Genomic DNA, 21,920 nt, shown 5'->3' with positions numbered 1-21,920 from the left:
GTAGATTCCATCTCAAAAAGCTGCTTTCTTTGCTTGTCCATAACAAGTATTTCCTCATTTATTCAGGATTTATCATGAAGTTGCAGCAATTTGGTCACATCTTCAGGCTCCACTTCTAATTCTGGTTCTCTTGCGATTTCCACCACATCTGTAGTGACTTCCTCCGCTGAAGTCTTGAACCCCCTCAAAGCCATTCACGAGAGTTGGAATCAAGCGAGTCTTCCAAGCTCCTGTTAAGGTTGATGTTTTGACCTCCTCCCATGAATCATGAATGGTCTTTTTTTTTTTGAGACGGAGTCTCGCTCTGTCGCCCAGGCTGGAGTGCAGTGGCCGGATCTCAGCTCACTGCAAGCTCCGCCTCCCGGGTTCACGCCATTCTCCTGCCTCAGCCTCCCGAGTAGCTGGGACTACAGGCGTCCGCCACATCGCCCGGCTAGTTTTTTGTATTTTTTAGTAGAGACGGGGTTTCACCGTGTTAGCCAGGATAGTCTCGATCTCCTGACCTCGTGATCCACCCGTCTCGGCCTCCCAAAGTGCTGGGATTACAGGCTTGAGCCACCGCGCCCGGCCATGAATGGTCTTAGTGGCATCTAGAGTAGTGAATTCTGTCCAGAAGGTTTTCAATATACTTAGCCCAGATGCATCAGAGGAGTCATTTTCTATGGCAGTTCTAGCCTGATGAAATGTATTTCTTTAATAATAAGACTTGAGTGTCAAAATTACTCCTTGATCCATTATGGGATGAGGAATGAATGTTGTGTCAGCAGGCATGAAGACAACATTCATTCCCTTGTATATTGACATACAAGGGCTGGTCCCTCTGCAGGCTCTCAGGAGGATCCTGACCTGTCCAGCCTCGAGTATCTGAGGCCCTGTCATGCTGCATCACTGCCTCCTTTCTCCAAATTTCAAGCCCTGTGATTCCCTTGGGCTTGTCTGAATAATCCAGGATAGGATTCTTATTTGGAGATCAGCTGACTGGCAGCCTTCATTGAATTTTGCCACGTAATGCAGCATGTTCACAGGTTCTGGAGAGGAGGATGTGGACAGCTTTGGGAGGTCATTGTCCTGCCTACCACAAAGCTCTTATTATGTGGTTAGTCTTCTTTTCAACCTGTTAACTTACGTTTTTCTAGTATCAGCTGTTTTTGGCTAATGAGATGTTCCTACACTTTATTTGATATTCTTTGTCACTTTCCTCAAACATGCCCCTCAACAGGTAGTGATACCATTTTTCTCCAGTTAGAGCTGAAGTTGGCCTTTGAAGGTGGATTCAAGAACTTGGTAACTGCATTTATGCTTACAGTTTCAGGGAGTCCTGGGCTGTAATCTAAAGGTCCTACTGGTGCAGGCCTTCATCTTTATTGGTTGGTGTTGAAAGAAAGGGAGCGAATGGTGGCTCCAAGCCTTCTTTCTGGGCTGCTTTGTGCTTCACTTGTTATGGATGCAGGTCCTGGGCTTGGAATTAATTGCAAACAAGTCTTGGACTTCTCAGAAGTGGTGGAAGGCTGTCAGATGCTCTTTTCACCTAACACAGTTTAAGCAGCTGAGTTGTATTTCATCCACTGAAAGGAAAATCTTGTTCTTGAGCTTCAAAATGTGAACCGCTCAGGGAAGTCTTAGGGCCAAGATCTCACAGGTGGACAATCATCAGGCACTGATAAGATCTTAGATAGTAGCTCCTTGTTGAAATTTCTGGCTCCTGCATTCAGATTAGCCTGGTTCTGGTTGCTCACCGTCCACTGTTGACACCTGCATTTGTTTTCTCAGGTCCGGGCCCACCAGCTGGTCTTGCCACCTTGCGACGTAGTGATCAAAGCCGTTGCTGATTATGTACGCAACATTCAGGACACCTCTGACTTGGATGCCATAGCTAAAGATGTTTTCCAGCATTCACAGGTAAAAAAAAAAAAAAAAAATAGATTCGTGGGATACGACTTTGCATAGTAGTGTGGCCAGGTTTGGAAGAAGGGGACTTGTGGGTGCAAGCTGACTGGATGGGTCTGAGAGCTCTTGCTCAGGCCACTGGAAGAAAGCTGCAGGTTGCAAGGCCGAGGCTGAGGTAGCCTGGTCATGGTCCCTGCCAGCCAGGAAGTCTCAGCTGCTTCACCCAGCTTTTCCAGCCTGAATAGAAGGAGGGAGATTCAGTTAGACGGTTGGTGAGGTCTGCTGCTCATAAGTTCTCGAGCTTAATAGAATCTGTATTTCGGAGTTTTCAGAATATGGACTGTATCAAGTCAGTCATATGGCATTATAAATCTCTGATTTGTCTGTTTTCTTCAGGTGATGGTCAGGGATTTTCTTCTTTTTTGGGGAAGTAGGTATGCCAACAAGTTGGCATCAGTAGAATAGGCAAGGCTCTGTGAAACTCCTGCCGTGTCTCTGGAGAGCTGAAATCTGGCCAGGCACGGTGGCTCACGCCTGTAATCCCAACACTCTAGGAGGCCGAGGCGGGCGGATCACCAGGTCAGGAGTTTGAGACCAGCCTAGCCAACGTGGTGAAACCCTGTCTCTACTAAAAATACAAAAATTAGCCAGGCGTGGTGGCAGGCGCCTGTAATGCGAGCTACTTCGGATGCTGAGCCAGGAGAATTGCTTGAAACCGGAAGGCAGAGGCTGCAGTGAGCGGAGATCACGCCACTGCCCTCCAGCCTGGGTGAAAGAGTGAAACTCTGTCTCAAAAAAAAAAAAATGCTGAAACCCTGGGTAGGCACATCCCCAGTCTGTCACTGCCATCCGTTCCCTTGGTGCAGATGGCTTGAGATTCGTCTCCGGGCAGGACCAGAGACCGAGCAGAGTGGAAGTCAGAGAAGTCCTAGAGCTAGAACCCAGGGCCCTGACTACCACGTTGGAGTTCTGCTCTTATAACTACATTGCTTTAAAAGAGTTCACATTTGGTTTGATTCTTTTGTAATAATCTCTGGATTTTCCCTGAAAGTTTTAACGTCATTCTAAATTCTTCTCTTGAAAAGCTGCAGAATATTATACATGTGCTGAATTATAAAAACATTGTGATACACATGACCAGTGGCACACTCATTTATGAAGGTTTTCCTGCCTTTATTTCAGTCTAGAACAGATGACAAAGTTATTCGATTTAAGAGAGCAATTGGATATTATTCAGCGACTAGTAAGCCTATGTCATTTCATCCACCACATTACTTAGGTAAGTAAATAAAAGCCTGTGATCAATATTGACCATGTGATAATCCAAATAGGTTTAAATATTCACCATATAATCTTGTAGGTTTATGTTTCTGAAACATGATTTTCTGTAGTTATGCCAGTAAGTATAGCCAAAGTTCCTGGGCAGACTCAGTAGCAATCCCTGAAAATATTGAGGAGGAAGAGAACTTAACAGCCTTCGTAGGATGAAGAAGAATCAGATGGCATCGTGCAGATGAGGCAGCAGGTCGAGGGGATGTTGATGTCTTGGCAGCTCTGAGATATCTGCTTCTAAATACAGAATTGCCTGAGGACATAGAAGAGCCTCCACAACTGCAAGTGACTTCATAAATGCAGTATATTTGTAGTTTCTCTTTTCTTGACCTCTGCCTTTTTTTTTTTTTTTTTTGAGACGGAGTCTCGCTTTGTTGCCCAGGCTGGAGTGCAGTGGCGCAATCTCGGCTCACAGCAAAGCTCCGCCTCCCGGGTTCACGCCACTCTCCTGCCTCAGCCTCCTGAGTAGCTGGGACTACAGGCGCCCGCCACCACGCCTGGGTAATTTTTTGTATTTTTAGTAGAGACGGGGTTTCACCATGTTAGCCAGGATAGTCTTGATCTCCTGACCTCGTGATCTGCCCGCCTCGGCCTCCCAAAGTGCTGGGATTGCAGGTGTGAGCCACTGCGCCCAACCTTTTTTTTTTTTTTAAATTCTTTTTTCTTGTTGAGCAGAGTCTTGCACTGTCGCCCACACTACTCCCAGGAGTGCAGTGGTGTGATCTCGGTTCACTGCAACCTCTGCCTCCCAGGCTCAAGTAATATTTGTGCCCCAACCTCCTGAGTAGCTGGGATTACAGGCATGCACCACCATGCCCAGCTAATTTTTGTGTTTTTGGCAGAGATGAGGTTTCACCATGTTGGCCAGGCTGATCTCGAACTCCTAGCCTCAAGTGATCTGCCCATCTCAGCCTCTCAAAATGCTGGATTACAGGCATGAGCTACCACGTTCGGCCTGTGGAAGATCAAAAGTTAATTCAGAGATTTGAAATTGGGAAAAAAAAATATTTATAAGCTGTTAGCCTGAAGCCTGCTTCATAATGACCATCTTGTGGAGGTTATAAAGCACTAAATCGTAAGTAGAAGTATGAGGAATAGACCCCAACTCTCGTTTAAATTGTGTTGTTCGCTTCATATAAGTTAACAAAAGAATGAATGCATGTACAAGAGACTCTTACTGGAAGGAGACTTTTTGTTTATTTGAGAAGACTAATTCCAAAATTGAAAGTGGCCTTAGGAGCTGCACCTTTCATTTATTCAAGCATGGTGTCTGCTGTGTGCTATTGGAGATCTGGGCATTGGAGATCAGAGGCATGGCACTGGCTTTGGCTGCCTATGTATGTGGCTGGGTGGTAGACAGGGAAACCTGGCCTGTGCTGATGCCCTGTAATAAAGGAGGTACGGCTTGTAACTTGGAGATGGGCATGGGTGGAGGCCAGGGCTGCTTGGCCCTGGCCTCTCCACTGGGAGGTCAGTAAATGGCAGCAGCCTCCCGGTGGGGCTCTTGGCTGCTCTCTCGCTCCCCTGCAATCCATTTTCTTCCCAACAGCCAAAGTAATGTTTAAAAATGGCAATTGGACTGTGCTACTCCCATGCTTAGAATTCCCCACTGGCTTTCCATCAGACTTGGAATAAATTCCCAACTGCTTACCCTGCTTCCTCCCCATGATCTGAGACTGCTGGCTCCTCACTCCTGAGCGCAGCCGCCTTTCTTGCCTTGCATGAACTGAGGTAGCTTCTGCCCTGGGCCACTGGGCCAGCTTTTGTGCCTGGAGGGCTCCTTTCTCTGATCGGCTTGTGTTTGTGCCCTTCTGATTTGTGAGATCCAGGCTGTCATGTTCTGCAAGGTCTGCCTGGCTTTAAATCTCTGCACACTCCTTGGCTTCTCTTTTTCACCACCACCACCCCTTCCCCCGTCACTCCCCACAATGTGAAGTCTGGGGTAATGAGGGCCTATTAGTCACCTTTATTTTACTTATCCCCAGTGGATAAATATTTGACTGAATGAATTGATCCACTTGGTTTTTAAATCAAGAGAGTAAAGTGATGAGATGTGTTTTAGGATTAGTTTTGGAAAAGGGGGCACAGAGCATCGGCAGGAGGGAGACTAGCTGTATGCCGTTTCATCAGTTAGGGTGAGGCATTATGGGACCAGATCATGGTGTGTCTGCTGTATACCCTGCATACAGAAGATGTCTAATAATTGCTTGTGGCGATGATGGGGAGCATGAACGTTGCCACCTGTGGCCTACTGCCTCCTGACCTTGGGCTCCCTATTTTATTAGAATGGGGTCTTTATGTGAATATTAAAAGAGAAGGAATATGTAAAGTGCTTTAGTGAAGTACTTGTTCAATCATTCAATGCCCTTTTAGATCATTCTGCCTATAAGAATAACAGATACTGTCTGATAGTAGATACTGTCATTATTCTTCTCGTTGGCAGAATGCCTTCAACAGGCACGGAATGACTGGGCATTAGAATGAGCAGTGAGGAGCCTGAAAGGAGCGCTCGGAGGTGGGGCTGGCAGCCTCCTGTGTTTCGCTGACATTGTGCTCCTGTGGGACAATCTGTATGGCAGGTGTGGTTTAGAAAGTCCTTAGAGTGTACTTGGGACTAGAAAATCTGCTTGGGAGACAATTAGGAAGATAAGTATGGAGAAAGGCAGCACACTTAACATTTGGCATTGATCTGGGCTCATGATAACAATCATGAAAATGTTTTGAATAGGCAAGGTGAGTTAAGTTTGAATATCTTAAAAATATGTTCTGCCAAGTGCTTTTGTGTTCTTATCAAATTATTAAGATTTTAGGTAAGTATTTTAGAGATGAAGTTTACTCAGAATTTAGTTTCACTTTCATTTTCACTACTGGGTGGCTTACGGAGAACAGGAAAGTAACTGGTAGAGTCTGGGATGTTTGGGATGATAGTTGCAGGCAGCTTAGTGTAGGCATGAACTGCCCGTAAATCCTCCTGTACAGCTTTCCCTGATGCTTCTGGGTGTTGCAGAAATGCGGGTTGTATGTGAAGGGACTAACAAAAGTACAGGCACAGAATGACAGCCAGGCAGGAAGTTTGGGCAGTGTAGAATTTTAAGATGACTGGTATGCAGTCTGGAATGGCAGGAGGCAAGCTTGGAGAGAGGCTTCAGGCAAGATTGGGAAGGACGTTTTGTTTCAAGCTACATACACACAATTTGAAACTAGCAGAAATGGATTCTTGTAAAAATAACTTTAGCTTTTTTCTGATAACTCTGAAGAAACATAAGTTATATTAGCTCTCATTGATTTTTTCCCCCTGCATACTACTGGAATCCTACCAGTGAAACTAACAGGATGAAGACTGGAACCTAAGTTGAAAGTCTAGAAGGAACAACATGGAGTCGGTGGGACCCTTTCTGGCGCCCCAAGTTAGAACCCACGATACATTTTTCGTAGAAATATTTTTATAGGTAATAGATAGGTCCTAAGTGGTGTTTGGTGATCTGTCATAGAATCCAACCACAGTCCATTATGTTATTCTACAGGAAGATAATTCAGAATTTTGAATAACCAATGTGGGGATATCACTTTCTTGTTATATTAGAATTTGTCTTATTAATCATTCAGAAATTGGAACGTGTGTAGAGTTTTGGAGAAGTTTTAGGGTAATCATATGATCCGCTTAGAGAGCATGGCTATAGGGGAAAACATGGGGTGAGTTGATCTAACCAGAGGTTTCTAAACTTGGCTGGAATTTTAGATTCCACCTCGAAACTGCTCTTTCAGCATCTTCATTGGGACTTAGGAATTTATATTTTTTTAAAAAGGAATGTTCCTAGTTAGATACCAGTTGGCCTGGCTTTTAGGAACCACCACTCATCCTCTGTGCCTTTCCTTGTAAGCCTGTAAATCTATCTGCAATATTGAGAAAATCACCTGAGATCTCTAAACAGTTATTGGGTAGTGTAGAGTTTTTAGGAGGACACACACACACACACAGACACACACACTTGCAGTATAGTCTCCCAGAAATCATGTATTTTGAGATGATTTTGAAAATAAGTGGTGATGAGATACATTTTTAAATTTTATTTTTTAAGCATTCACTATGTCATAATTACTAAGCGAGGACCTGCGTATCTGGAAATGATTGTGATTTGTTCTTTCTGTCACATGTAAAATCTGCCATAGCTCACCAGGAAATCACCAATGTAAATGCAACACGAATAAGATATGTGATAGTTGAGATTTCAAAATATTTAGTTCCCTGGTTAGACCAGTTGCTTAAAAATCATTGGTGGAATTTACAAAATAACAAGTAACACAAGTGTTAGGGTCTCACCTCAGATCTGTGGATGTGGAATCTGGGCACAGATCCTGTGTGCAGGTGAAATTGAGGCTGAAGAAGCATCCACTGTGTCATTGGCCTTCCTTAGTGAAAACAGTAAATGAGCTCCTACTGCACATTTTAATTGCACATTTGTTAGAATGGTTAACATAGAAAACACCAATAACACTAAATGCTGGTGAGGATGGGTAGCAACAGGTGGTGTTGCTAATGGGGATTGCAAAAATGGTACAGCTACTTTGGAAGACAGCTTCGCAGATGTTTACGAAATTTCCAAGTCATGCTTGTTGGTGTTTGCCCAAAGGAGTTGAAAACTTATATCTACACAGAAACCTGCACACAGATATTTAAAACAACTTTATTCATAGTAGCCAACACTTGGAGGCTACCAAGATGTCTTCGGTAGGTCAATAGGGAAATAAAGCTTGGTATATCTAAGCAATGAAATAATCAGCACTAAAAAGCAATGAGCTATCAAGCCATGAAAAGATGCAGAGGAACATAAGCACATATTACTAAGTGAAAGAAGCCAACCAGAAAAGGCTATATACTGTGTGATTCCAACTATAGGACATTCTGGAAAAGGCCAAAAGTATGGAGGCAGGAAAAAGATCAAGGGTTGCCAGAGGTTGTGGGGAGGGAGGGATGATTAGGCAGATTTTTAGGGCAGTGAAACTATTCTGTATGATACTGTAACGGTGGATACATGGCATTGTACATCTGTCCATATCCAGAAAATGTACAGCACCAAGAGTGAACCCTAATGTCAACTGTGGGCATTAGGTAATCATAACGTAGCCAGGTTTGCCTCATTGATTGGAACAAATGTGTCACACCAATGCAAAGTGTGTCCTCTGCTCAAAATTTCTGTAACCTTGAAACTGCTAAAAAAAAAAGGCCTTTTTTGTTTGTTTGTTTAAAGAGCTGGTTGATTTGTGAATTTCATGACAGGCAGTGCACTGGGTGCTGAATGGTGTGGTAAATAAGAGAGCAGTTACCTTTGCCCCTGCAGATGAATGCATAGTGGGGAAGTGAACACCTGGGAATCCTGCAGGAAAGAGAACAGGAACTTCAAGGAAGACCAACCTGATTGAATCAATCTACGATTAAAGTGACGATTCTGATTGATTAGATTATTGTCGAGTGGGATTTGGGGGTTCAGTAGGCATCTAGCAAGGTGCCAATATGGGAGGAAGTATATTCCCTGCAGGGGAGGTGGCATGTGAGAGGTCCTGAGGTAGGAGGACATAGTGAAGAAGAAGAGGAAGAAGAATGTGGCCGAAGCACAGAAAGCAGGGAGAGTGGTCAGGTGATGCTGAGCGCGGTAGTGCAGTTGCCAGGCATCACCTTGGATTTTAGACTTTAGTCTTAGAACGTGAAATCTCATGGAAGAATTTTTACCTGTAAAAAAATGATTTTGTAACTATCATACTACAATGCGTTAGTCTTAGAACATTACTAATATCTTAGCCCTCTTACATGTCTTCCCTGGTTGCATTCCTCGACTCTCTACCACCCTCAGTTTTGTATTAGTTATTCTCTGCTTCTCTGTATAATTTTATGTCTGTATGTCTGGATACGAAATAGTTTCATTTTGTTTGTTATGAAATAAAATCATATAGCATGTACTCCTCCGACTTGCCTTCTTAATATTTATATTATTGGGTTTCATTCATGTTGGCGTAGTTCATTTTTTAATGCCGTGCAGCATTCCATTGTATTAATATATATTCGTCCATCCTACTGTTGATGGAAAATGGACTGTTTCCAGCTGCTTACCATGATGGATAGTGCACTTGTGAACTTTGTTTCATGTGACCTGATGTGCACAGGAGTGGAATTCCAGGGAACCTCCGGGGTAGGGCTCTGCTCAAGCCTCTGCTGCTGCCGGACACGGATGCACCTATTTATTCTCCTGGCAGAAGTGAAAGAACTCTCTCGTTGCTCCACGTTTTTTTCTGGGGGGGGGGGGCTAGTGATTATGAAACTATATCCTGTAAAGGTTTCAGTTTGCATTTCCCTGATTCCTAATGAGGTTGAGAATCTTTATGTTTATGGACCAGTAGGGTTTCTTCCATTGTAAAATGCTTGTTCATGTTGTTCGCTTATGTTTCTGTTGGGTTGTTTTTCTTTTGCTTATTCATAGGGATACTTAATATATATATTGGATGCTAGTCAGATATATGGACTGCAGATAAGAATCTCCCAGTCTGTGGCTTGCGTTTTTCTGTCTTCATGATGTGCTTTGATATCAGAGTTCTTAATGTCAAATACATGAATTTTTCCCTTTATCGTTTGTACCTTTAAGTCCTATCCTGTATTTATGGTGAGATGATGTCATGTCTGAGATTTGCTTCATAATAATGCAGTAGTGGGCAAAGAAGGGTGGAAGTGCAGATGACGCGCAATAGGCTGTGTGCTGGTTGATTTTGAAGGTGGTTGGTAGATACATGTGGCTTATAATACAGTTCCCTTTTTTCTTGTGTATGTTTTAAAGTGTTACATGAGAAGGAGAAAAAGAAAACGTAAAGGAAGAATTCCTCCCTAGCCTGAGGTGACAAACATTTTGTCTTCTAAAAGTTTTATTTATGATTTTGCCCTTTGATTCTACCTGGCACTGAATTTTGTTTATGGTTTGAGTAAGGGAATTCAGTTTCTTGTTCACCGTGTGGAGAACCTATTGCCTTAGTATTGTCCACTGAGAACGCTGTCCTCTTCTGACATATCAAGTGTCTCCATGTGGGTCTGTTTCTGGGCTCAGTTCTGTTGAATTTCTGATTATCCTTGTGCCACAGAATTACGCCATTCTAGTCACCATAGCCTTGTAATAATACTTGATGTGTGGTTGGGCAAATGTGCCCATGTAATATTTCTGCAAGAGGTCGAGACTGTTCTTGATCCTTTTCACTTTTATATACATTTTATGATCCTTGTGGAGATTTTGATTGGAATCACACCAACTCTGCAGATCAATTTGGAAAGAATAAAATCTTTATTATTGAGTGTACTAAAGAAAAATGTTACATTTCTCTATTGATTTGAATTGTCTTGAATATCTTTCCATAAACTTGAATTTTCTTCATTAAACATTCATAACATCTTTCATTAAATATATTGCTAAGTATTTATTTTTGGGTGCTATTTCTATGTGTGTCTTAAATTATATTTTCAAATTAATACTGTAAGTTGATTTTATCTTAACAACTTTGCTCAGTTCTTATTAACTTTCATAGTTGATTTGTATCTTGCTTTGGCTGATTGTGTCTTCTCTAGTATCTTTTTGATCTCCGTGATCCTCTGAGCCAGCTGTGACTTAGGGCATGATTTTTTTTTTCTTCTTTTTTTTTTTTGGTTTTCAAGATGGAGTCTCGCTCTGTCCCCCAGGCTGGAGTGCAGCGATGCAATCTCAGCTCACTGCAACCTCCACCTCCCGGGTTCAAGCAATTCTGCTGCCTCAGCCTCCCAAGTAGCTGGGATTACAGGCGCATGCCACCACGCCCGGCTGAGTTTTGTATTTTTAGTAGAGACGGGATTTCACCATGTTAGCCAAGCTGATCTCGAACTCCTGACCTCGTGATCTGCCCACCTCGGCCTCCCAAAATGCTGGGATTACAGGCGTGAACCACCGTACCCGGCCAGGGCACGATTTTTAATAGAAGGTGCGATGGTGACTGTTCTTGTCTAGCCCTTGATCTTAAGGGGGAGTCTGATGTCTTGTCATCTTAACCCTTAGCACTGTCTCCTCTACCTTTTCCAGATTAAAGAACTGTCCTCATGAAAGAGTTTTAATCTGGGAGTGGTGTGCTGAGGTATGCAGTTGGATTGCTCAGGCCTCAGTGTGCCAAGGGGATCGGGGTGGTTAAGGGCAGGTGTAGGGAAAGGAGTGGGAAACTCTTTCAGCATTGAGGCAAGGCATGGTTGCAGTCCCTGGGGCAGGTTCTCCTCTGTGGGAGGCAGGAGTGCTGGGTGGATTTCACAGATTTTTGGGAGATAGAATAAGTAGATAGTAGATAGTGATGCTTGATTATAGAAGCTCAATGAAAAGAATTCTGGGGAAATGGCTCCCAGAGTTTTGGCTTGAGCAGCTCAGGTGAGGATGCCATTAATGAGATAAAGATGGTTGGAGGAGGAGCAGATTTGAAGGATGGTTTTGGACACGAATGTTGAGGCGCCTTCTAGGATCCCAGTGGAGATGAGAAACGGGCGTTAGAATGCACAGGTGAAAGCAGAGTGAGGAGCTAAGCTGGAGTCCTGGGTTGCAGCTTTGCTGGTGTGCAATGCTGAGAGGAGCCATGGTGGTGGAAGTGGAGGATAAAGAGATGGCGCCCCTGGGGCCAGATGCAGGAGGCGGATACACAGAAAGAGTGGCACAGCGAGGCTAGGGGAGATACCCTGTGCACAATTGTTAGAAACGCTGAGTTCTGAGAGGCTGGGCAGGATGAGGGTGCCGCCTGATAGGTGGAGTGTCAGAAGGACCACTCAGGGCAGGCTTCGGCTGAATTTGGGGCTCCCAAACCTTGTGTATGTACAGTTGGTTGGCCCTCAGCAACAGGCAGTGGATCCTAGGAAAAGTCATTTTTAGCTTTCCTTCTTCCTCAGTGTAGAAATTCATAGAAGAGGATAGGATGGGTGGCAAGCTCAGGCCTCTCTCCAGTCATTTCCATAAAGGGGTGGGGCTTTGAAATGCAGGGGAGAATTAAACAGGTTGAAGTCGTTACGGGGATGATGACTGCTGAGAGAGATGGGTTAACGATACAGAAGGGATGGTTTTGGTGCACATGTGGTTTTACAGTGGAGGTAGGGGAGCTTGATCTCTCATAGCAGACAGCCTCCTGCTACCTGGCCTTTTGAAAGTCCAGCCTCCACTAAGCAGCATGGAGAGGTCACAGAATGAGCAGACTGAGGGCAGATACGTAGAGCAGCCAGAATGCTGTGTGTCAGAGAAGAAATTTGCAAAATAGGACCATGTTGAAAAAGGTGCTGATCAGCACTAAGCAAAGAACAGATGCTGTTCAACAACCAGGATGCTGTACAGCAACCTGGTCCTGGTCACAGCAGCACAGTGACCTCTGGATGTAGCAGCTGCCAAGTGCTTGGGAAGGGCCCCGTGGGGTGTTTCATTGGTCAGGAACCTGTGGTCAGCTTGTGTCCTGACAGGTCCCCAAGGCTGGTCACATTCTACCAGACCAGACTGTGTCCGAGGGATCACCTTCTTGCAACGCCCAGTGACTGACCTGGATGGCTGAGTGGTCTGGGGTGGGCACTGCTACCTCCAGCTCGGGCAGCCTGCCCAGGAGAGGGAATTCATGTTGCGAAAGTTACTTGTGACAAACCTGAGGGAGAAGTCGGGCTGGTCCTGGGACTGGTGTGCTGGGCTCTGGCCATGGGGAGCCTGCCGCTGCTTTGCTGTTGGGCATCACTCCATCCTGACTGAGAAGGGCTCCTGTGCTACATGAGGTCTGTGTGTCCGGCTGCTCCCCTGACTTTTCCTCAGAATAAACAGCCCTACTTCATGTGTCACCACAGCCCTGATCCCTGTGTCGCATTGCTCAATAGATAGTGTTAACAGTTATTTTGAAAATACACGTGCTCTCTCTCCAGTAACATACCCCCTAGAATCTGAGGAGAAGATGAGAAAATATCCCACTTGGAAGCTGAAAAGACAATATGTAAAGAATGGTTTTAAATGCCGGACAACTGATCCTAAGCTGTGGAGAAAAGCTGGTCAGCCTCCAGGGAACCCAATGGCATGCCACTCAGACCCTGGAGGTCTGAACAGAGCCCACTGCAGGCTCTGGTGAGAAGTCTGTAGTGTAACCTGCCTGAGACAGCTGAGTGCTCTAGCAAAAGGGCCAAAGGATAGAGGCAGGTCCTGTAGTGCGGAAAGAATGGAAATGTGAAAGAGACCACACGGTGGCCCACACTGCCCCAGGCCATGCCTGGCTGACAGCTGGACGGCTGGACCCACCTGGACCCACCTGGTGGCCCTCCTGTCCTGTTGTGGTCTGGGCAGGAGAGGAACCCCTGGGGCCTCCTGCGGAGGAGTGGGCTCAGCAGGGGACATGAATGGCCTCGGGGGTTGGGACTGACCAAGCCTGGGGGCTATGACCCGTAAGCGGGGCCCATTATAGAAGCTGGGGATGACTTTCTTATTTTCTCCAGAGGTAGTTTGATACTGTGCAGTGTGGAGGTGCCGTATAACTTAGCCGTGTCCCTGCTGTCATTGTCAAGAACGTGTTTAGTTTTTTGCTACTATAATGATTTAAAAAAATTTTTTTTCACGAGGTATTCAATATTATACTATGGCTGTATTTTACTAATAACCTTAAAAATTTGACATTCCTTAAAAATGTGTTATATTAGGCCGGGCGCGGTGGCTCACGCCTGTAATCCCAGCACTTTGGGAGGCTGAGGTGGGTGGATCATGAGGTCAGAAGATCGAGACCATCCTGGTTAACACGGTGAAACCTGTCTCTACTAAAAATACAAAAAATTAGCCGGGCGTGGTGGCGGGCGCCTGTAGACCCAGCTACTAGGGAGGCTGAGGCAGGAGAATGACGTGAACCCACGAGGCAGAGCTTGCAGTGAGCCAAGATTGCACCACTCCAGCCTGGGTGACAGAGACTCCGCCTCAAAAAAAAAAAAAAAAAATGTTATATTAAATCCTCACTTTGTCCTATAGCTTTGCTTACTAGACTTGCCCTTTCTTATTTTTATACTAAAGTTTTGTTGTTGTTGTGATGAATAACTGTTAAAAAAAATAGAAGGAATAGTAGAGTGAGTGGTGGCATACCTACTTCAGGTTACACAAATGGCAACCTGTGCTTGAGGTCAGTCTTTATAAAAAAGAGATGCATCAGGCTTTTCTAAAAGTCATGTACAGCCCCCTTGAACGTGTTTTTATATTTCCTCACCTCATACATATGCAGTAATTAATACATTGCTTTAATTTTAAATTAAATGCTGTATTGGGCTTACTATTCTGCACTTAGTCTTTTTGAGATGTGTCCTAGTTCATTTTGATGAGTTTTTATCTTTAAAGCTGACGCAGATGACGTTGATCTTAAGCCCTGGAGGCTGACAGAATAAAGGGCACCAGAGGGAAGTCAGGGCATTACTCTCTTTGAGTAGAAAGGCCACTCATCTTGCGCCTCTGGTCCAGAATTCCCAAGTAGAAAATTGGATTCTCCTGCTGGTGCTGGGGACTTTGCTTTCAGTGTCTGCTCTGCGACCTTTCACTCCATTTTCAGTGAGTTCGTGGTAATTAGAGTGAAGTAGGAAGTGACACAGGCTGCCTGATCTTGTGGCCGTTTTGGAAGGTCATTTTTATTTTGAACTTAAAAATCGAATGTTTTGGAAGAACCTACACCCTCCTTTGAGCCATTGTGTGATTTAAAAGACTGCAGCGTGTGTCTTCCCAAAGTGGATGCATTTAGGTTTGTTAATGTTGGGTTTGTTAATGGCGTTTCAGTATTTGGTAACAAATGAGGAATGTCAGTTCAGTTTACCAGTGACTTCAAAATAGAGAGCTGGTAGAGTTTCCTTTTAGGTTGTGCTTTTCCAAAATCCACAAATGGTCAGAAACTCATTTATCTTGTTTCATCATAGACTTACAAAACACATTTCGGTGCCTAAATGGGATTTGGGATTTCTGTTTGCTTTTTGTGTTGCTTTTGTGAGTGTGTAGAGACAGGGTCTTGATGTGTTGTCTGGGCTGGTCTGAACTGCTTCAGCCTCCCCGTGTCAGGATTGTAGGCATGAGCCGCCGTAACCAGCCTTAATGCGATGTAATGTTTCTATTCTGCCTTCTTGAACCTCGCTCAGTCAGTACACATATTCTGTTCAAACTGAATAATTGAACCCAGGAACTGAATACATTTAGGTAAAACTTGCTACTTGAGACTTGGGCACTGGGTGGATTTGAATGATGCCGTATTCGTGATGTCTATCCTCTCACTATCCACATTCAGGGATGGAAGAGATTTGGAGAGTGAGGAATGCTTATAGTGAAGTTCAGCCCAGCTCCCTGCTGTAGAATGTTCTTGTACGAGCAGTCGAGCAGTCAGTAAAGCAACCCTTTTCATTGTTGAACTGCTCTCGTTCTTAGAACGTTCTTGTTTCTGTTGACTTGAAATTTACTTCTGTGGTTTAATTTTTCCCGCTGTTCTGAATTCTTTCACGTGCCACACAGGACGTGCCTGTTCACTGAGTTCATAATCTTACTTCTCATGGGCCTTGCACTTAGCCTTCTTCAAGCTCGTCATCCCTCAGGTTTTGCCTCCTCCTGTCACCAGGCCTTGTCGTCTGGGCACCGGCATCTGGCTCTTCCCATGGAGTCTGGCCAGCACCGCAGGCTCTGGACCAGCATCAGCTGCCCCCGGGCTCTTAGCTCTTGGGAGTTGCTCCTCCATCCTTTGCCTGCCTGGGCACCGACCTTGCACCTGGTCTCAGTCCAGGCTCGGCCCCGGCTCTGCTGGTCCTCCTCTCCCTACAGGATGGCCAGCTGCCGCGCCCTCCCACTGTGCTCCAGGCCCCACCCGGCCTCTCTGGACACTGGATCTGTAGTGTAATGGGAACAGGTCACATGACAGTTTCCTTTCTATACCTTTTTATCTTCTGTAGACTATTGAGATTTAGTAAACATGTCTGCACATGCTTAAAATGGTTGAAAAGTTTTGCCTTGTGTGTGTTTGCAAGCGACGAAGACTAAAGGTGGTAGGGATTATATTAATTTATTTAATCTTGGACTCAACATTTTCAAAGCTATATTTTTTGGGTAATACTTGAAAATCATACAATGTCTGCCTATTTGTTTATTTATGAGATGGAGTCTCACTGTGTCACCCAGGCCAGAGTGCTGTGGTGCGATCTCTGCTGACTACAGCCTCTGCCTCCTGGGTTCAAGCGATTTTCAGCCTCTGCCTCCCGAGTAGCTGGGGTTATAGGCACCTGCCACCACACCTGGCTAATTTTTTTTATTTTTAGTAGAGACAGGCTTTCGCCATGTTGGTCAGGCTGATCTTGGACTCCTGACCTCAAGTGATTCGCCCGCCTTGGCCTCCCAAAGTGCTGGATTACAGGCGTGAGCCACCGAGCCAGGCCAGTTTTTTGTTTTGTTTTGTTTTGTTTTTTAAGACTTACTTTGTTGTTATTCTTTGTTTTGTTTAACATAACATTTCAGAATCATATGCCAAGTAATAGAGGAACATTTGTTAGGTGGGGCTAGGAATGGGGACTGGGGTAAGGCCCACTGTAGTTCTAAGAAGAGGTTCCAGTTTAACACCATTCCTATAAGAATTTTATCATATTTTAATTCAGAGCAAAAGCCACACAGCTGCATAGAGGTGTAAGTGAGTCCTTTGAGGAAGTAGGGTGACTGAGCTGTAAAAAGTCAAGATCACACAGCTGAGGGATTGCAGTGCGTGTTTCTTTTCATTCTGAAAGAACTTTTTACTATTTAACAACTATTTTTAAAGTTACGAAATATTTTGAAATATAGTATACTTTTTTGGCCTTTTTTTCTTCTTTTGCTCCTTGTCTTCAGTCTGCGTACTTTTTTTTTTTTTTTACCGAAAGCCCACCTCTCTAGTAAGTGTGGAAGGAAGAGAATGAGAAACTGGTGGTGTGATCTCTACTCTGGAGCCTCGCGTCCCTTCTGAGAAAGATGCCTCTTGTTGTAGAGAAGATACATAGTGGTTCTGCTCAGCTGCACTTGGACATGGAGAACAAGAACCAATTTAGACCCAGGCCTGAATCCACAGAGGCAGACCCTGGGTTAGGAGGCACTTCTGCAGCCTTCAGAAGATGCAGACCAATTAATTAACTCATTGGACTGCTTTGATAGACTAGTGACTTGCTCTGTGGATTCACAGAGAATTATTTGAGGTCAATGATTGGAATGTGATTTTAGAAAATATTCTTTCCTTGGAATTCTTTGGTTTTATGCTGTAATGTAGTTTGTTTGTTTGCTTTAAAGGAAAGTTTGTGCTTTCAAGGACGGTTTTAGGATGTAATGGCCAAAAATCAAACAACAAAAACGATCATCTTCACTTGAATATATGGGTGCTACATGAGTCTCGCTTTTCATTTGTATTATTCCAAAGTTAGGTATGTGAGGTCAGCCACAAGATATTATACACTAGACATTTTACATTGATTTAAATTATACTGTCAGAACTTGAATAGATTTTATAATATTCTTTGGGCCAAACCTGCCTATCAGAATCACGTGTGAACAGTTTTGTAATAGCGACTTTGATTGCACACGTGGAGGTGCAGATCTAGCGAACGTATTGTTTTAGGAACAGCTCCTCGTATTGTCTGTGCCATGCATGTGTGTGTGCCATACATGCACGTGTGGGGTGTGTTTGTGCGCACTCCTGTGCGTGTCCGCACCTGTGTGTGAGTGAGCACTTGATCGTGCACGCACATCCCTTAGAGGTGTGGACCTGTGGACTTACTGGTCAGTTAGGAATGTGTTGTGTGCGCGTGTGTGTGCATGTTGCGTGCAAGTGTGAGGTATCTGTGACTACACACATGCCAGTCTCATTATTCCCAGCTTCTTATACTGCAGTTGTCTTTGTTTGGTACAAAGGTGGAAGCTCTGCCAAGGTTTTTTCTTGGTACGAGCCAGGATCAAAGGGCTGTGGCGTTTTAGAGCTTACAAGCTGAGGGCCCTTGGAAGGCAGGAACTTCAGACGAATTCTAGTCTGTAAGGTTCCTAGTTGTTCTCTGGGGGGAGTCAGCAATGATCTGTGCTTCACTCCCAGCGTCTGTTGGCTGTGCTTGGCTCTCAGGAGGCTGGACCAAGGACAGCATTTGCTCTCCTGGTCTCACCACACCGGTATTGGCTTAGGGAGCCTCTTGCGAATGCCGCCATGGACGTTAGCTTTTCAGAGAACGAGAGTGAAGGTTTGGGGAATGTTTCTGTCCTTACCTGTATTGGCAGTAGGCAGTGTGAGAGGTGGTGGTTTGTGGGTCGTGTTCCCCTTGCCTGGTGTTTTCTTCTGATTTCATACTGCTATAAAGAACTGCCCCAGACTGGGTAATTGATAAAGGAAAGAGGTTTAATTGACTCACAGTTCAGCATGGCTGGGGAGGCCTCAGGAAACTTCGCATCATGGCGAAGTTGAAGGGGAAACAGGCACCTTCTTCACAAGGCAGCAGTAAGAAGTGCCGAGTGAAGGGGGAAGAGCCCGTTATAAAACCATCAGATCTGGTGAGAACTCAGTCACTATCATTAGAAGAGCATGGGAGAAACTGCCCCTGTGATCACCTGGTCTCTGCCTAGACACGTGGGGATTGTGGGGATTATAATTCAAGATGAGATTTGAGGGGGGACGTGAAGCCTAACCATATCACCTGGTGTTCAGATGAAGAGGTTATAGAAGCATATCTACTGCTTAAAGAGGGAAATTGGAGTCAGGAAGCTTTAGGCTTAGTTTTCTTCCACATTTAAAACAAGCCCAAGGAAGAGATGGTGCAGCCGTACAAGCCCCTGGCGGATCTGTTGTGTCTCACACAGGTTTTCTATTTTCTCTGTGTCTTCAGCAAAGCATCTTACACTGCCTCAGGGCTCCTTTCATCCCCAGGCCCAGTCCTCAGCCTGACACAACATAGACGCTCAGCAACTAAGTGTTCTGAGAGGGAGTGCAGCTCCTGGGGGTCCGCGTCCCATGTCCTTGTGTTTCCTGCTGGTGGTGTTTGGAAGTGCTGTTGACATCTGGGCCCCAGTTGGTCCTTGTTACTGCGGGTCTCGTGCCGTCTCTGGAACAGCCCTTTATGGGCACCATCTACTCACTCATTCACTTCTGTTGGCTGACGTGGCCCCTGAGATCTCTTCTTGTCCTTAGACTCCGTGAGGCCAGATGTTGAGTGTGGAGGCTTCCAGCCCCTGCCTTCTGTCCCAGCTTTGGGCTGGCCCGGCTCCTCGTTCTGCTGTCCTGCTTCAGCCATTCCTCCATGTGCTTTCAGTCCCCTAACAGATTTCTTCAGTTTGCAACATAGCGTGGGAATGATGACTAGCACATGCCAGCACACATCAGGCAGGTTTATGAAATTATGTTTTAAGAGAACACAGAATCCCAAATTACTCATCCTGTATATGTGTTAAAATGTGTAACCTAATTGCTGAACAATGAAAAACAATTCCTTTTACATTTAAAAACTCACTAGTTAGCTAAAAGTATAATGGTAGTTGCAATGTACTTTAAACAGAAAAGTCCTCTTGCTTGACAAAGGTAAAGGAAACTGTTCGGTCCAAATTTGTTCCTTTCATGCCTGCCTGGGCTTCTGGTTTTGCGGAGACCTCAGGCTAGGAGCAGCCCTAAGCAGGGAGACTGAGTTACAGAGAATCCCCACCAAGTTGCAGGCAGAGGGATAGCCGAGGCCCTCAGGAAGTGCAGAAGAGCAGAACCACTACATCAAGTTCACCGAGAGATCTGGAAAGTTAGAATCCCAGTCCCAGTCCATCAAATCGAGCATCATAAAATTAAGTTGTCCTTACTGTGAAATGGCAATTTGTAATGATTTCTGAGAAGTGGGACCCATGGTGGTGTCGATGTCTGAGCCAGGTGAGGGTGAGATCCCTGGCGCCATGGGCTGGCCGCCAGGATGCCCTGGGAAACGCCTTCTGTTCACAGCTGTGTGATTCTTTTCTTTCTGTGTTGGTGAAGCAGCCAGACCCGGTCCGTTTGGAATGCCTGGGATGGTGCCGCCGCATGTTCCTCCTCAGATGCTCAACATTCCGCAGACCTCTCTGCAAGCAAAGCCCGTGGTAAGGCCTTCCCTGCGTGCGCTGGGTCGGGTGGCCGGTCTCAGACACGGTGTGTGCATTGAATTTCAATGAATGCCAAAATAAGTTCCTAAGCTCTTGAATTGATGTGTGAAATAGATGCCAGTGTTTGTTGAAATAAAAATGAGCCGGGAAACGTCGGCCTGGGCCTGAGTCGGGTCCTGCTGGCCACGTGCGCGTGACCTGTGCCCTTCGCTTCAGGCCCCACAGGTGCCCAGCCCAGGGGGCGCCCCGGGCCAGGGTCCATACCCGTACAGCCTCTCTGAGCCAGCACCTCTCACGTTGGACACAAGCGGGAAGAATCTGACGGAGCAGAACAGCTACAGCAACATTCCTCACGAAGGGAAGCACACGCCGCTGTATGAGCGGTCCTCGCCCATCAACCCGGCCCAGAGCGGCAGCCCCAACCACGTGGATTCCGCCTACTTCCCTGGCTCTTCTACATCGTCATCTTCCGACAACGACGAGGGCAGCGGAGGGGCGACAAAGTGAGTGGTGCACAGGTTGTGGGGTGCTTCCTGGCGGGTAGTGACCTGGGGAAGCTGCCTTCTGGCCTGCCAGCCCAGCTGGTGTTGTGCTCAAAGATGTAGTTTGTTGCAGGTGGGTGATGGTCAGTCTGTACTCAGACGGGGGCTCCTTGGACAGAGAGGAGAGAGGAAGAGTTCTTTGAAAGTTTCCGTGATTTAAAACCTGCATCATCCCAGCCCGATGGCCTGGAGCCACAGGAACCTTTCTGGGGAGGAATTTGACAAGAACTGGTTTGTGTGATGCCCCAAACATAGGGCCATTTGTCCGGTGTGGTGCCACTCACACCCACCACAGCAACCCCCTGCCGACCCCCGAAACATTGATCTCCTGGCTCCTGGATCAAGGGAGCTCTGAATTTCCTCTCCTTCTCCTAAACTCAGCAGATCAGAGGACACTTTTGAAATAACACTGTTTGTCCAAGCAAAACCCTAGAAAGCTGCCTAGACCCGGGCTGATTGTTTCCTTACAGGAGTGTTTTAAACACTGTGTGTCCCTGAATAAATGAGTTCACAAATACATAGCTGGTTAAAATTTGATCGAGGAAATCTTAAATTTGCACTTTCCCTTTCCTTTAAACTGTCTTATGTTTAAAACAAAAAAACAGAGAAAAAAAATTTCTTTCCTTTAAGTCAATGTCTCCTTTTCCTTAGTGTGAAATCTGCAGCGTAGATAACCAGGACTGGTTGATGTTACATCTATTTCTTATGTAAGAAATGTAAGAGACATAGTTGTCAGTGTCCATGCCAGTTCTTACCTGGAGTGTCACCTGAAGCAGGTGATCTTTCTTCTCTGTCCTCTGTTGATCTGTAAAATGGGAATGAATGTCTGATGATCCAGGGAAGAGCTTATTGAAGGGCTCTCTGCCATCCAGGGATGCACACCCTGTTTATATCAGGGAAGTATAACATTAATAAATGTTGATTTGCTAAATGTGCAGAGAAGTATAAAATTAATAAATGTTTATTTGCTGTATATGCAATGCCAAGACTCTAAAATGAAGTAAAGAGTTGCAGTTGAATATTCAAACTTTTAAATTAACCTCTAGCAAGATAA

At 45.3% G+C, this 21,920-nt stretch overlaps 1 protein-coding gene across 4 annotated transcripts in view; it reads left to right on the top strand.

Annotated features, from left to right (window-relative positions):
* Nucleotides 1-21,920, top strand: part of FAM120A (family with sequence similarity 120A) — a 115,162-nt gene that overhangs the window by 44,553 nt on the left and 48,689 nt on the right. For 3 of the 4 annotated variants that reach the window (XR_002517709.2, XM_009189207.4, XM_003911994.4), the window contains exons 4-7: nt 1,771-1,899; nt 3,070-3,166; nt 20,221-20,321; nt 20,541-20,827. Coding sequence is in view for 3 of the 4 variants with exons in the window: in XM_009189207.4 (XP_009187471.2) it covers nt 1,771-1,899; nt 3,070-3,166; nt 20,221-20,321; nt 20,541-20,827 (614 nt within the window). In the remaining variant the exon portion in view is untranslated. The remainder of the gene's footprint in view (nt 1-1,770; nt 1,900-3,069; nt 3,167-20,220; nt 20,322-20,540; nt 20,828-21,920) is intronic. The other variant, XM_009189208.3, reaches the window with a different exon arrangement.

Source organism: Papio anubis, chromosome 13 (genome assembly GCF_008728515.1).
Source record: "Papio anubis isolate 15944 chromosome 13, Panubis1.0, whole genome shotgun sequence".
Lineage (NCBI taxonomy): Eukaryota > Metazoa > Chordata > Mammalia > Primates > Cercopithecidae > Papio > Papio anubis.
This window is presented reverse-complemented; position numbering and strand designations above follow the sequence as displayed.